Here is a 15,715-nt window from a genome sequence, read left to right as displayed (position 1 = left end):
TTTATGGGCAGTTTTGAGGAAAAATACTTTCAGTAATATTTTTGAGTTTGGTGACCGTGGGAGGGAAGAAAAAAAAATACTCTTCCCTTTCTGTTTATACAGTGCCTAGCACAGTGAGGCCCTAAAGCAGTTTAAAAAAAAGATTAAAACAAGTATGCATAAGAACAACTGAGGTTTAAAATGTAAGACCATCTATATATATAGTTTTCAGTGAGGAGTAATTTCTCGTGTGGTTGGAGGAGGGGTGGAATTCAGTGTATCAGGGTCTGAAAAATCTCTTCTGATCATGCTCAGTTGGTATTTGCTAAAATAAAACTTCATCAGAGTCAAATGAAGTCTCACCTCTTTTTTGATATTGCTGCATATTCTCCCGGTCTGGCTTGACCGTAGGGCTCAGTTAGAAGAAGAGACTGTCGGGAGGCACAGTAGCCTGAGAGAGATTGTGGCTGTCTCACAGACATGGACCCAGCAGAATCTTCCAGAATGTTGCTTTTAACATCACAGGCAGGAGCAAATCTGAAGAACTGTGAATCTTCATTCCTGAGGGATGAGGTGGGTGGGGCCTTTGTAGTTGTTACAGTATTATTCAAATTTGAAGCTTTAAATTAAAAAAAATAAAGCCCCCATCTCTTTCTATGAGGAAGATACAACCATCTCAATAAAAATGGATGGAAAACGGTCTCCAGCCTAACAAGAGCATTATCTATGTGAACTCACTCCTCTGCCTCTCCACTCATCTTGAGGTGCAGTTTTATATCATGTTAGCTAACACATTTTGAAGTTCTAGTGTGGACAGGGCAAGCTGTATTTTAACATATATTAGCTGTGGAGGTGAACCTGAAGGTTTTAAAATGTGTTAACTAACAAAACACATACCTTTTATTGTACATTAGACATACTCTTAATGAAGTATCACCATCAGATCCTACTCAGCGTTTTAACTGATGGCATTGTGAATCACAGGCAAAGTGGAGTACACACTATGTTGTAAGCATACATATTTATTTATTTATTTATTTATTTTAAAATCAGGAAATGCAGGGATTAAGCTTGCAGAAGCCGTGTTAACTTGGCCACATCGCACACAAGGAATGTTTTCTATTACTGTTTTCATGGTTAAATAGTTTATATGTATTATTTATTTATAGTACATAGGGACCCCCAGCCAAGATCTGGGGCCCCATTGTGCCAGGAGTATACAAACATAAAATGCCATAATACCTACAGCAGAGGTTCTCAACCTTTCCAGACTGCTGTACCCCTTTCAGGAGTCTGATTTGTCTTGTGTACCCTGAGTTTCAACTAGCTTGAGAACTATTTGTTTACAAAATCAGACATAAAAATACAAGTGTCACAGCTGACTGTTACTGAAAAATTGCTGACTTTCTCCTATTTACCATACAATTATAAAATAAATCAATTGGAAAATAAATATTGAGCCTATATTTCAGTGTACAGTATATAAAGCAGTTTAAGCAAGTCATTGTCTGTATGAAATTTTAGTTTATACTGACTTTTCTAGTGCTTTTAATATAGCCTGTTATAAAACTAGGCAAATATCTAGATGAGTTGATGTACCCCCTGGAAGATGTCTGCGTACCCCTAGGGGAACACGTACCACTGGTTGAGAACCACTGACCTACAAGATGTGCCATGCAGTTGAGTTGCATTTCTTAACACACTGCAAAGTTGGCTATACACTACCTTAACTAACTGACCTCAGAACAGTGGTTTTGTAGTGTGACTCTTGCGTGAAGGATGTGACATAACTATATTGTTTGTTACGTACCCCTTGTTATTTTGCTCAACAGTAGTTATTACATTAATATCCTCTGCTGGTCACTGGCATTATCATTGTTACAAAAATGTAACAAGAATTCTCAGTAAAAGTTTCTAGTGAACATGCATTACAGGCAGACTGGCTTGATAGATTGGAACATCACTTAATGAGTCTGGTAATCTGTCAGATCAATAACCTGTGCTCTCTGAAGGATTTGTCCTTGTAAATCTCTTCTTTTGGAAAATATCATTTGTTTAAACACAGTCTGTTCAATAAATAACATACTTTTAAACACAACACAATAGAAAATGAACTGACCCAGTCCTGATTTACCAGGCAAACAAAACTGATCTGTTTTCAAGAGTAGCAGCCGTGTTAGTCTGTATCCGCAAAAAGAACAGAAGTACTTGTGGCACTTTGGAGACTAACACATTTATTGCAGCATGAGCTTTCGTGAGCTACAGCTCACTTCTTGGGATGCACAGAATGGAACACACAGACAGGAGATATTTATCCATACAGAGAACATGAAAAGGTGGAAGTATGCACACCAACAGGAAGAGTCTAATCGATTGAGATGAGCTATCATCAGCAGGGGAAAAAAAACTTTTGAAGTGATAATTAAGATGACCCATAGAAGGTGTGAGGAGAACTTAACATAGGGAAATAGATTCAATTGATCTGATGATTAAAGGAACATTAACTGAAGATTAAGGCAGAAGCCTTGTATCTAGGCCCCATGATTAGAACATGATAATGAAACAACAGTGAGTGAGTGAGCAGCAGACCAATGTAGCTCATAGGTGATTGCTGTCAGCCAGCCCCATGCTGCTTGTGCAGCCCCAGAGGAGAAGGAGTAACCCTATTTTCTGCGTCTGTGGGTATTTGTTTTGAGGTTTTTAAATACTATTTTTAATCAGTGGCCTTTTTTTAACTGGATCAGCTTTATGCACCTCTCTGACAATGGAAGGAAGGAAACTGATAAAATATTAATTTTGTTCCGTTTGACACACACACAAAATACAAATATGAAATTAAGTCTGAATCTTCGTCTTCAGTGTTCTGTTGTACCTAGTTATTTCTGTAGCTATAGTACTGCCTGATGCATAGAATTCCACAATGATCTATAAATACTTTGTAGGAAGAAACATCAGTTTTAACTTTAAATTTCCTTATTCACATGGATTTGTGTGAAAACTAGTTATTTCACTGTTTTGTTTGAATAGTATAATAGTATGGGGAAGTCTGAACACCTTAACAATAAAACAACACAACTGAAGAGTAGCAAAAGTATGAAAACCATACACTTCTGGACTTCTGCTTAGTGAAAGACGTTAAGTGTTCTAGTTAGCACTTTTGTTATCTTTGTTTTGTAGGAGAAATTAGAAGTGTGAAACAGTAAACAAAATGAATTTTAAACATAGAAGCATTCTTTACTCTTTTGTGGCAGTAACATGTATGTTGAAGTACTTCCACTGTCTGAACTAAATTCTTATATGTAAGTAAGTGAAACAGCTCTAGCCTTGTGATTGAAAATTAAGGGTACAGCATTTCTCATAGAAGTCCATTTCTGTGTGTTCAGCTGAATAGGTTTGCTTCCTTTTTAATGAGTGGTCTATTAGCACTGGCACAGGTCAGTTTGATTCATTGCCCAACACTTACATAAGGAATCAGGACAAAAACATGAGTTTACAAAACTTCCGATGTGTCGTTCTATATTCTGTTGCCCGTGCCTATTAACTGACATGCAGGAATAATGCAACCACCAAAAGTGTCCAGAAGATTTGGTTGTTCAATTAAGTATCATATTGAACAGAACATTCGGTTAACTTTTTAAAGGCTGCTGCTGTGATACCTGCTGTGTTAAACATACAGCAATGAGAGTGCTTATGTATATAAAACAATCTCTTCAACTTTATACAAGAGATACCTTCTGATGTGGTATGAGTCTTAAGGGGAAGTAAGGTTAAAAATCTCACTTTTGTCTGAAAACTGTTTACCCGCTAGTGGTACAGCAGCCTAGTACTAACGGAAAGGGGTAATCAGCTGCTTCCCCCCGCCTCCGGTGTACTTTATGCATTTGACAGCACTTTGTGTATAGTTAGTTTAAGGGTTTTCCCGGTGTAGTCAGTTGGTTCCCTTTTTCTGCATGCGAGTCTTTCACACAGCAAAAGGGAATGAAACAGAAATGTTTTTACAAAACCACAAATGTTGGCAGTAGGAGTAAGGGGCAAGTGAAATGCTAGAAACTGCTTAACTTTTATAAATTTGAATGTATTTCCTTTCTATTGCAATATTCTGTATTGCTTAGGCAGTAATCATTTCATAAATATTCATAAATATCTTGCTCCATCTCTGGAGATATTTAAGAGTAGGTTAGATATTTGTCTATCAGGGATGGTCTAGACAGTATTTGGTCCTGCCATGAGGGCAGGGGACTGGACTCGATGACCTCTGGAAGTCTTTCCAGTCTATGAATCTATGAGTCCCTTGGTACTCAGGAACATATCTTTCAGTATGGTTATTGTAGTAATAGAAATTGCAAAAATTTCTGCCCTTTTCCAGCAGGTTTCTAACTCTGGATCTATGTCATTTTTTTAAATCACTGTATGGAAAATGAGCCACATGCAAATTATTGGTAAAGATTTATTTTAGGGGTTTGTCAAGATTTCATTAAAAATATGCTCTAATATTTATCTGAGATTCCTGCAAAGTCTTGAGCACCCTCAACTCCCATGGGCTTTGATGGGGAGGTGCAAGTGCTCAGTGGATTGAGCCCTTGGAGAGTCAAAAAAAATATGGAACGGTTTCGTTTTTACTTTGCTGTGTGGCAGCAGGTTTGTTGTGTGTCTCGCACATGTTGTAAGAGGGTAAAACAGTACGTCTAAGTTGTTTGTCCACAATCTAGATTACATCTTTTGATTTTTTTAAAAAAACGTTTTTCGATACTGGAGCTACGTTGTTAGATTGAGAAATCACTGCTGTCCCATTTGAAATGCCCCTTTGAGCTGTCAATATAAAAGACACATCAGATACTATTAAAGTATAGGTTTTTTTTTAATTTGGGGAGAATGATGTGAAGTGGAGGAAACAAGGATGTTATAGAAACTGTAAAACACCTGAACATAATTATTTTAAAATATTTTTAGACTAAGTCATAGATAATGACAAATGGGAACTGTAATATATTGGCAGATGATTAAGCAGTGTGCAGCAGTGTCATATGTTTAGCATAGTATGCCAGATCTTCTCGATTGTTCAGTAAGTTTGTATGGGAATCATTCCATTAAAGGACACTATCAAACTGATACTAAATACGTCTCACCATAGCCGTACTTTAAAATGAAGGTCGAGTTTGGAGAAGAGTATTAACTTTCTCACACAAGGAAGAGCTGCTGAATTCCTTAAACTCGTTTTTACATGACACAGCTCAAACAAATCACACTTGAAAATGTGAATTTGACACCAAGATTGAGACATACTATCATTAAATAAGCGGGCAGAATAATGTGATTGAACAGTGCAGCTGTTGGTTCCCATTCGTATCTTCCCAAACTACCGGTAGTAATAGTATTCCACCTCTGGTAAATCATTCAGCAGCAAACAGGGACAAGCAGATTGCCCAAAATTAGAGCTCAAAGGCTTGGAAATAGCTGAGGGGAAAAGGCCTCTTTTTTTTATTTTATTGATAATATACCACAATAAAAGAAATTGAGTCCACATTTCCTAGTATTTCAGCATTACACTATTAGTTACCTTTACTGTTTTAATATTTTATAACACATTTCATGGACACCGTGTAGTGTAAGAGGTTCTCATTTAATGTTTGATGGACATTTTCCTGACTCCTATGCCCAAACCAAAACAAATGCAGCATCTGCACAGGAGGAGAAGAAAGCCTAAAACAAGCTTGCTTGGTTGGTTGGTTTGTTTTCATATTGTGAATATATATTAAAATACCAAAACTGTTCAAGTAAGGCTCTTTGAGATGGAGATCAGAACAAAATACTATATGTAATCTCCACAGTCTGTAGTTTTTCCACAACCTGTCAATTCAATGCAATTCAATACAATACAATACATTCAGTGTTGCTAAATTAGGTAAACACTTCATACATACAAACTTTTACAGTTATTCTTTTGAAAATGTTTTGTTGTTGTGTTCTGCATTATTTCTCACGCATCCTTTAATGTATTGCAATACGTGGAAAAAATAAATCCTCCTGACTAACATACTGGTGCTCAGGTTTTAATTTAGACATGACTTAAAATTCAAAACCTATTTTATAAATTCACTGATCCCTTTTGCACCTCACTTTTGCCTGCAACTGCCCCACTTTCCACTGACAGTTGTGCATCTGTAACAAACTGCATCTATCTCTTGATTGTCAGTAGCAGTCTCAGTATTGGCCATAGAAATTAGAGACGACCTTGACAAGGCAGGATTGTTCCCCTACTGTATATTTTCTGGAGTTTAGTCTAGTTATAAGTAGAGCTTGTACTACTTCTCTTGGAAGATAGTTTCCCAGCCTAACAGATCTTTAATCTCCAGATCTTTTCCTGATATTTAACCTAAATTTGCCGTTAATTTCATCTCATTACTTCTGCTTGTGTCCTTAATTCCTTTTCAGCATTGGTGTTAGTTTGTAAACTGTTGTCATGTCTCTTCCCATCTCCTGCTTATAGTTTAACCAAGTAATACATATTTGGTGGTTCTAATCGTTCCTCATAAGTAGAGCATTTTAACTGTGTTAATGCTACTTTTTGGTTCATTTGAGAAAATGAGTTTGCTGACAGGAGTATAAACAGAAATAGCTAATTTTAAGAATATATTGGAGAATATTAACAACACATTTTTGAATAATAAATAAGTATTCTCACTGGAACTTTGATTCGGAATTACATTCTTCCAGTCTCAGGACAGAAGTGTGTGCTAAGTCTAACTAAAACTACCCAAAATACTGAATATTCTTGGTGAACTGCATGGATACAATCTACAGATTGGAAATAATTAGCCGGCATTATTTGATGAATAGTATTGGAAAGATTTAAGAAATTCATAAGCTGTTTCTGTTATATGTGAACCAGGGAAAAAAGCAAAAGTAAAATGTGTAATAAACACGCTTGCTCCTTCATCATTTTTTGTTTGTGTTATCTGAACTCATTCCTTTTTGCACAGTATTGCCATCCCTAAGTGTTCGAAACCTGAGATTGGCTTAATAATCAAAATTAAAATATCCAGTTCTTTTTATTTGTTTTCTGATGTTTAATCCTTTAGGATTAAAGTTTTCAAGGTCTGCTCAAGGATTTTGAGGACTGGAGGCGGGGGGAGGAAAGATGCTCGTGACTGCAGATGCGAAGTCTTAAAGAATATCACCAGACACAAGAAAATTGTGAGAGTTGGCAGCATTAGGTCAATTTCTTCCTGATGCTGAACAACCCAAAAGCAAATACAATATTCCAGATATAACTAAACCAAAGTTTATGTCTCTCATAGGGTTTATACTGCCACCCCTCACTATAGTTAGTATCTGAGCACCAATTATGTGACTGTTGCTTGATTTATTTCAGATTTTGTTTGTATATTCACTGGTTGGTTTGGGGTTCCTTGGGTCGAAGGGGATGTGAGTATTGTAGGTGTCATTCTTACTAGTGGTCTCATTCTTATGATGGATAAGTCCCATAAAGCGGGACTGTTATCGCTCTGTCCCATGATGTTGATGTGTTGGCATATCGTTTTGGTCATGCTCTGTTGAAAAAGATATTGCAAAAATAGAAGGAGTTCAGAGGTGTGAGAGTACCCACTAGCTTTCAAAATCAGCAGGAACTACTACTGCTTAGGACTTTTGAAAATCAGGCGGCTTATTTAGGTACCTAAATTTGGGCTTTAGCCCCTAATTTTAAATATATTAATTTTTGCCAGAGAGTCCTATTCATTTTGCCTGTTTCCAAGTCTTTCAGCATACAACCTACATTAAACACAAGCAACAGATATAATTACCACCTCACAGCTCCTTGCAATAAACAGCACAAGCAGACTGCCTCTGTTCTATCTCAGCCCACCGTAAGAAAAACCTTTCAAATGATGACCCATTATTGCACAAAGGCTTGATCCATGTGGTCCACAATGACACTGCTATCAAGTGGGTCCTGCTACCCCACAAATAACTTCACTGCTTGCTACTGCTGCTGTTCACAGAGTTCTGAACAGTGAAAGTGACCAGAATCTTGTTAATTTCACACACACTTCCTTCCCTCACTTAAACTTGCAGACTCAGGAAGACATTGAAATTGGTTAACTATATTTGGATGGTTTTCTTTGCGATCATAAAGGCCAGAAACTTCATTTTTTAAAAAAATATGAAAGATTATAATCTAAAGAAACTAATATATTAGCATCTTTTTCTCTCCATCATTGTTGGTGAGCACATTTTTTCAAAACCTGTTCCTACTGTAATTATTAGTACTTTATATACACTACACTATTGTCATAGCATTTACACCAGATTTCTCTGTGATATGCAGGATAAAGCTTGCATTGCTATCCTAAATTTCTAAAATAATCATTTCTATTGGTACTTGAAACATGTCTTAGAAAACCTCCAGTTTATGCTGAACTCTCTAGTTGCCCTTCTCTCTAAATACTGTCCCTACTTTGAAAAAAAGTTGCCAATCTTTATGCTTGAACAAGTCCGTTATTTATTATTATATCATCATTATCATCGCAGTGCCTAGGAGCCACAGTCCTATACCTAGCCCCATTGTACAAATAGAAAATGAAAAAACAGTCCCCGACCCAAAGAGTTTACAGTGTGTGTGTCAGACAAGAGACTATCGATAGATATAGACTGGTGGGGGAGTAAAGTAGGACAATATTGGTCAGCATGGTAGGCTGTGGCCACCAAGCAGCAGCAGCCTAACTGTTGTCAGGGTTTTTTTTCTAGGCATCAAGGCAAAGAAGAGTTCTACTACTGGTTATTAGACCCTTGGCTCTATACAGGAAGCTAGATCCTCACCTGTTGGAGCTGGCTGGGGATTTGTTCAGCTGTATGTATAGCACTAATGGACAGTGGTAAAAATGTTGGTGGTTGGCCTACTCTAGTGCTCACCATTTGCAGCAGCTGAGAAACTCTGTTGGTGCTAGAGCAATGCTGTGGAAATTCCCTAAAATTCCAAGTGTGGATGCAGTCTAGAGTTTGAAGTTATCATGGATACTGGGAGTATCCCAATGCTGTTGAGTTAGTGAAGAACCTGCATATTAGTATAAATATCTAGTCTGCAAAATGAAGATATCCCCATGAAGGGACAAACCTTTTCAGGGTTTGCACAAAAAACACTCTGATTCAGGTCACTTTTTTAAAAAACATTTATCACAACATGATTCTGTTCCGTCTGGTGTGTAACCCTGATATTTGATTAACAGTCTCAACCCCTTAAGTCAGGTCTTTAATTATCACCAGTTAAAAGGGTTTCTCTTTTTATATTTTCTTACTTTTGCTAAGACTGGCTTTCCTTCTACGATACCAGTACAAACAGTATAGTCTCGCCATCTTTCAATCCAACCTTAATCCAGGGCCAATGGAACAGCCCTGACTAAACTCACTAGAAAAAAAATTATTCAGATCACGTGGATTAATTGATATAATTGATATTTTACCCAGTTTAACACTAATGATGACTTGCAAGATATTTAACCTCATTTTTATCCTAATCCTTTTTTTCTTCTCGGAACACACTTAAATGAGTAACACCACGTTTCTTATTTTAAATAAATTAAATTAGTTAAGGAACAGATCACATTGGTGACCTATGAAATGATCAAAAACTATTTTTACAGTGACAAGCATTTGGACTTGGAATTTGCTAAATATACAGTAATTTGGAGGATATTGACTCATTTATCTCAGTAATTCACACAACGATTCTGTCATGGTTTATGTATGGAGCCTAGCTGCATCATAAAACTTCACTGAACTAATGACCTTCAAATAGTAACTTATCAAAGCTACCCAGGGATTCTTGCCATTGCTATAAAAGACATTGGCAATAAACAGTTTGTCATATTAGAAGCACATCCATTTACTAGGATATAAGATGCTAATACACTTTGCTTGAAACTCTTGTACAATGTCTAGTTTTGTAAATACGTTAAGTGGTTAACATTGGACATCATAGAAGATTTCTTGTATCATTTAAAATCAGGTATTTTAAAGAAAAAGTGGTGATAGTTACTGCAGTTACTTTATATTTCTGTAGAAAATGTTATCTGAGGATCTCAAAGCTCTTTATTTAACATTATTTAAAACTAACAGTATTCTTGTAAGGTGCTGTCAGTATTATACCCATTTCACAGAGAGATAAATGGGTACAGAGCATAAGGGACTTATTGAGAGTCACTCAGTGAGTCAGTTACAAGACCCTATTTCATGACTCGGTTTCCTGATCTAACCTGTTCATCTCTTCAGTTATAAATACTTTAGTTCAGCATCGACGAACATGTTTAAAATTCTTGCTTCCAGATGCATGGGGATAGAGTTTGCAGGCCTTGGTCTGGCACTCCCCCCACCTTTCTTTCCTAGTGGGGAGAGGTTGACTGACTTTTCCACGGTTACTTCTCCCCTGACACTCTTGCTGAGAGTTGGGGGTGGCAGTGCTGTTGCTGGCTACATTGGCACAGGGTTCGAGACTTTCTGTGGGTGGCTTCAACCTGTGACTGGGGGTCTGGATTGGTCACAGAGTGATACCTTTGGAACTGGGAAGGAATTTTTTTCCTGGACTGAATTAGCAGAATCTCAGTGAAGTATTGCACGTTCTCCTGGGCCTGATGGGCCATCATGCAGGATGTATGGAGTGGTGGACATGATCATTACATATACCTAACAGGTGACAGAGTTCACTGCAACTTGATGGGCAAGCTTCCTGCCAGTTTAATTAGGTTTTGTCATAGCCCTGTGGCCATTTCTGAGATTGAAAGAGCCAAATGGGTGGCCTTAAGCAATGTTAACAGTATCGGCTGAGAAGAAACATTACTAACAACAAGTATGTGCCCTTCCACGCCCCACACACGCACCCTAGCTCTGTGGTCTGGTCGATTGGTGGAGACACAGACATGCCTGTAAACAGGATAACTGGCTATAAGGGTTATCTAGGAACCACTGGGAGTTTGGATTACCCAGATATCAGGTGAGCTAATGGCTTCTTAGCATGTTTGTATGCAGGTGGAACTGGATATTCCATGAAGTTGTGAGGTGTGCAGGCAGTGGTACTCAGCGATTCAGCGATTAACTGTAATAACATATACATATTTAAAATCTACAGGCTACACATTTGAAATGAAATATATCTAAAGATTTATTTATGTTAATGACATGGCTATCCTTTTATTAAATGTAACTCCATAAACTCAATCATTTCTTCTCTGGAATGTGCATTATGGGAACCTGCCTGCTCTCTGTTCAGCAATTCAGGTATCTTTTTCCTGGTTAAAAACAAAGCACACACCTGAATAACTATTTTTCCTGTGAATGCGATGAGTCACTGATGGCTGATGCTGTAAGATGGAATTCTGCCGTAACTGGTCTGGGCAGATTATGAAAGGGGAGTAGAATTGCTCCCAGGAAAATTACAGAATAAATCTAGAAGTTGTGTTCCAGATCTAAGAGTTAGCAGGCAGTGGCAAAAGATTAGTGTGAAAGTTCTTTCACCCTATTTGGGAGGCATTAGAACAAAACATCTGGTAATTCTTGATGAAACGTTAGTGTTAAGCCTGGTTGGCCTAGGCTTCCCTGTGTTGGAGACCTGAATCTGATTCCCAGGCTCGTGCTCCTTGGATTGAGAGGAACATGGCAGCTTGTTCAGCCAAGCATTGTTGGTGGAGGAATGAACCTCACAAAGTTAAAAGCCATTCCACTGACTAATTAGGGAGCAGCACTGAAGGGAGCTCCGTATTCCATGGTTGTGATGTGCTGAATCCTATAGAGCTTGTGCCCCCAGACCAGTAAAGGAACAATTTTAATGGAGCAAATGAAGAAGTACAGAACTTTGGAAAGGTTCCTACACTTACTCTGAAATTCACAAACACTGGTTTTCCTTTCAGAAAGAAGACACAGCTCCTCCAGCAAGCCGCCTTTGACCCCTCCCTCCTCTTCAGTATTTTCCCTCTTTTCATCTTTGTCTTCAAAGAGCAAAGGTAGCAGTGGAAATGGGAGCAGTCGCTCATCCAGTGGAGGTACTAGTGCATCATCATCCAATTCCAAGTTGTTGAAATCACCCAAAGACAAGCTGCAGATTGGTGGAAACAATAGGTTACTACATCCGGTACTGCACAGCAGAGTTTCCCACGATAAAATGTGAGTGTGTTCTTTTGAGAACCAATTTCAATGTTATCACTTGCACAGAAGCTGGTGCAAAAATTTGTAACAGTTTTAAGTATTTTGTGTGTTTGGTTATGAAAGATGAAATGCAACGATCTGTTGGAAAGGCTCTAGAGGAGATCAGTCTAGAGCAGTGGTCACCAGCCGGTTGATCGCAATCAACTGGTCAATCTTAGAGGATCTCCCAGATAATTATGCTCTCTGGCAGTGCAGCAGGCCTGCCGCTAAGGCAGGCTTCCTGCCTGCTCCAACCCCATGCCGCTCCCGGAAGTGGCCTGAGGGGAGCAGGGAGCAGGGGTCTCCACTGCTTCTGCCTGCAAGCACCACCTCTGCAGCTCCCATTGCCCTGAGCACCCTCCAGGAGCCTGGACCTCAAACCCCCTCCTGCACCCCAAGCTCCAGCATTGAGCCCCTTCCCAGAGCCAACACCCCATACGCCCTCCTGCATCCCAAACTCCTGCTGCACCCCAAGCCCTGACCCCCTTCCCAGAGCCAGCACCTTGTACCCTCTCCTGTACCCCAACACTCTACTCCAGCTTGGAGCCCCCTCCTGCACCCAAACTTCTCCCAGATCTTGCACCCTTCATTCCCTCCTGCACCCCAACCCCCTGCCCCAGGCTCAGCCCAGAGCGCCCTCCCACACTGCAAACCGCTTGGCCCCAGCCCTGAGCCCGCACCCCCTCCTGAACCCCAAAACCCTGCCCCAGCCCAGTGAAAGTGCGTGAGGGTAGGGGAGAGTGAGCGACCAGGGGGGAGGGGGATGGAGTGAGCAGGGTGGGTCTTTGGGAAAGGGGCAGGGCATGGGGAATGGGGCAGGGTAGATCCTGGGTTGTCCATAAATTCAAAAACTGAGCTTGGGTGTAAAAAGGTTGGCGACCACTGAGGTGAGGGTAGGCAAACCAACAGCATTGTTCCAGGAGAAATCCCACATAGGTGCAGCTTGAATCTTTCTCAATGAAGACCTTTCCAATATAGGTCCGGATCCTATAATCTGATATGCATGGTCTGATCCAGACTTGTGTGGTACTTCACACACAGGCATATGGGTTGACCTGCACACATCTGATTGCTGTACTAGCACCATAATTTGCTGTCATCAGAATATGGCATCTCTCACTGGGTCTTCTGCCAAAATTGGGCCATCCCAGTTGTTTTTGCAATACACTATAACTGTGTAATGTACGTTTGTCTGCGTTGCTAAACCACACATCCTCAGTTCCTCGCTGATGCTGTAGAAACATTTCGGAAGAGATCGTGTAAAGAGAGCAGGAAAGGATTGACTTTCATCTTATTGTGGACATCCGAAAGTAGCAGAAAAATTATATAAAATGAACAACTTCTAAAATTTAAAAACGGGAAAAGAGGCAGAATTATTATTACCTATGTTTTTGCTGTGAATAGAACAATTCAGAATATTTTCGAGTAATAGAGCACTTATGTGGTAGCTTTGACAAGCATGACCATATGGTACTACAGTTATTTGCAAATGGCCTTTTCCTTTATTTCCCACTAACTACAGCATGACTCCATCTGTCAAAGTGGAAAAGATTCATCCAAAGATAGATGGTGCACTATTGAAAACTGCTGTTGGTCCAACTTGTTCTACTACTGTGAGTTCCTCAATAAAGACTGGCCTTAATTGTCCCTCAATACCAAAGCCACCTTTGCCTTCCCCTGGACAGATACTGATTGGTAAAGGTCTTCTCTCTGTGCCTCCATTTTTGGAAAAGAAACCAGAAGATAGTACAAATAATAGGAAATTCTTACATAAAAGATTGTCAGGTAATTAAAAAAAATATTGTTTGCTATATTAGTAGTAGTAGTGTATGAAGATATAAATATAATCAAAAACATTATTTTAAACAGGTAGTCGATAGATTTGAATTGCAGTGCAGAAAGTTGACCAGTTAAGTGTTGGGGTTGGTCTTAAATGTTCCCCTTTAAAGTGACTCGTTCTTAAAGGGACACCATTAACTTGATATCTAGTTACTTTTTAAAAAGAGTTGACAGTTTGCTTCAAGTATTATACCTGCCTCTGAGTGTCCCAGTGTTGGGGGGTTTACAGTTACATTTTCCTATTACCATAAATGTCTTTCTGTTGCTGTGTGAAAGACCCACCCGTGCAAAGGAAACTGAGTGGCAAACACAAAGTAAACTGAAACATAGGGAAATGGGTTTCTCTAATCTTTCAGTTACCGTAATTTTGGGTGTTACTTATCTTAGATTAAAAAATTCAGACATCAATATTCAAATTGATATGGTGCCCTTTTAAGTCTGGTGTTAGTATTACATGAATACATGTTCCTTTGCTGTGAAGAATTTGATTCTGCTGTGAGACTTTACCCAGTCATAAATGTCTGTCTGCATAGATCCTGCTGCAGGATTGGGGCTTAAGTTTCAACCAGTCAGAAACTAGTAAAAAAGAAAATGTTTTTAAAATTCAGCAATTTCTAATATTTACTATTAAATGCATGTGTCTTGAGAACAGGTTCAGTTATATATATTATGATGAAAATTCTGACCAGTATTTTCAAAACATGTTTTTTAATCTCTGTTTTACAATAATGGTATACTTGTATGTATTTGCTAGAGAGAGAGTTTGATCCTGATATATACTGTGGCGTCATTGATGTGGAAACCAAGAAACCCTGTACTAGGTCTTTGACATGCAAGGTAGGACATGTTTCTTAGAATAAATTTATGAAGTAAAGTTTGAATTTTCTGTGCATCATGACAGAAGACTGAACATCATTCATTTACTGCTAAACTTCAGTGATGTCCATTGAAAATGATATCCTCTGATAAAACTGTAAAAATCTTAGTTCTCGTGGGAAAAAATATTTTTCCAAAGTTTTAATTAAATTATGTTAATATATAAAAATTGCTTTTAAAAACGTCTAAGGATTTGTACAATTAATAACATCACTGTTAACATCTATAAGTAGGGTCTGATGACATTTCCACTGTAAACTAGAGTTAGGTTCAAAAAAAATCTTGAAAATGTAATGTTTCATTTGGGATCAGACAGAAGTTTCAGGCCTCAATTTTACCAATCTTATGTAATTTTCCCCATCTTAAAATTGTTAGATGTTCTTATTGGGGTATGTGTCTTTGGCTATAAAGATTAATTTTAAAAAATGCACCCATCACAAAGAAATTAAAAATATAGTCACTGCTTTATAAGGGACCTAGACAAAGCAAAATTTTTTCCACAGGATAACCAAGTCTGAAGCAGATTTTAGAAGGTGGTTGTATCAACCCAGATGATGCTGCCTCCTTGGACTGTAGTTTGATATTGCTTCAACTCTTTTTCTGAGAAGTCCTTATCTAAAGAGCCTCTGTCTAGTAGGTCAAACGCTATACACAAAACATCTTTTTAAAAGTTACAGTCTGTGAACCCAGGCTTTAAACATCAATTTGAACAAAAGCGATCACTTGTCCCTGAGAAGTTACAGAAAGTAAAGACATGAATCATGTGATCTTGAAATATTTAGCTCTGCTCCTGCACAGCAGCTGTGCTGCCAGCAGAGGGACCACCAGTTACCTAACAAATAAACCACCT

The 15,715-nt window shown here is 38.6% G+C and overlaps 1 protein-coding gene across 5 annotated transcripts in view; it reads left to right on the top strand.

Annotated features, from left to right (window-relative positions):
* ATXN7 (ataxin 7) overlaps window positions 1–15,715 on the top strand; it is a 128,997-nt gene that overhangs the window by 100,886 nt on the left and 12,396 nt on the right. For all 5 annotated transcript variants that reach the window (XM_030571334.1, XM_030571333.1, XM_030571335.1 and 2 more), the window contains 3 exons: window positions 11,877–12,129; window positions 13,673–13,935; window positions 14,744–14,826. In XM_030571334.1, the coding sequence (XP_030427194.1) occupies window positions 11,877–12,129; window positions 13,673–13,935; window positions 14,744–14,826 (599 nt within the window). The remainder of the gene's footprint in view (window positions 1–11,876; window positions 12,130–13,672; window positions 13,936–14,743; window positions 14,827–15,715) is intronic.

Source organism: Gopherus evgoodei, chromosome 7 (assembly GCF_007399415.2).
Source record: "Gopherus evgoodei ecotype Sinaloan lineage chromosome 7, rGopEvg1_v1.p, whole genome shotgun sequence".
Lineage (NCBI taxonomy): Eukaryota > Metazoa > Chordata > Testudines > Testudinidae > Gopherus > Gopherus evgoodei.
The sequence above is the reverse complement of the archived record's forward strand: the minus strand, read 5'-3'. Positions and strand labels throughout refer to the sequence as shown.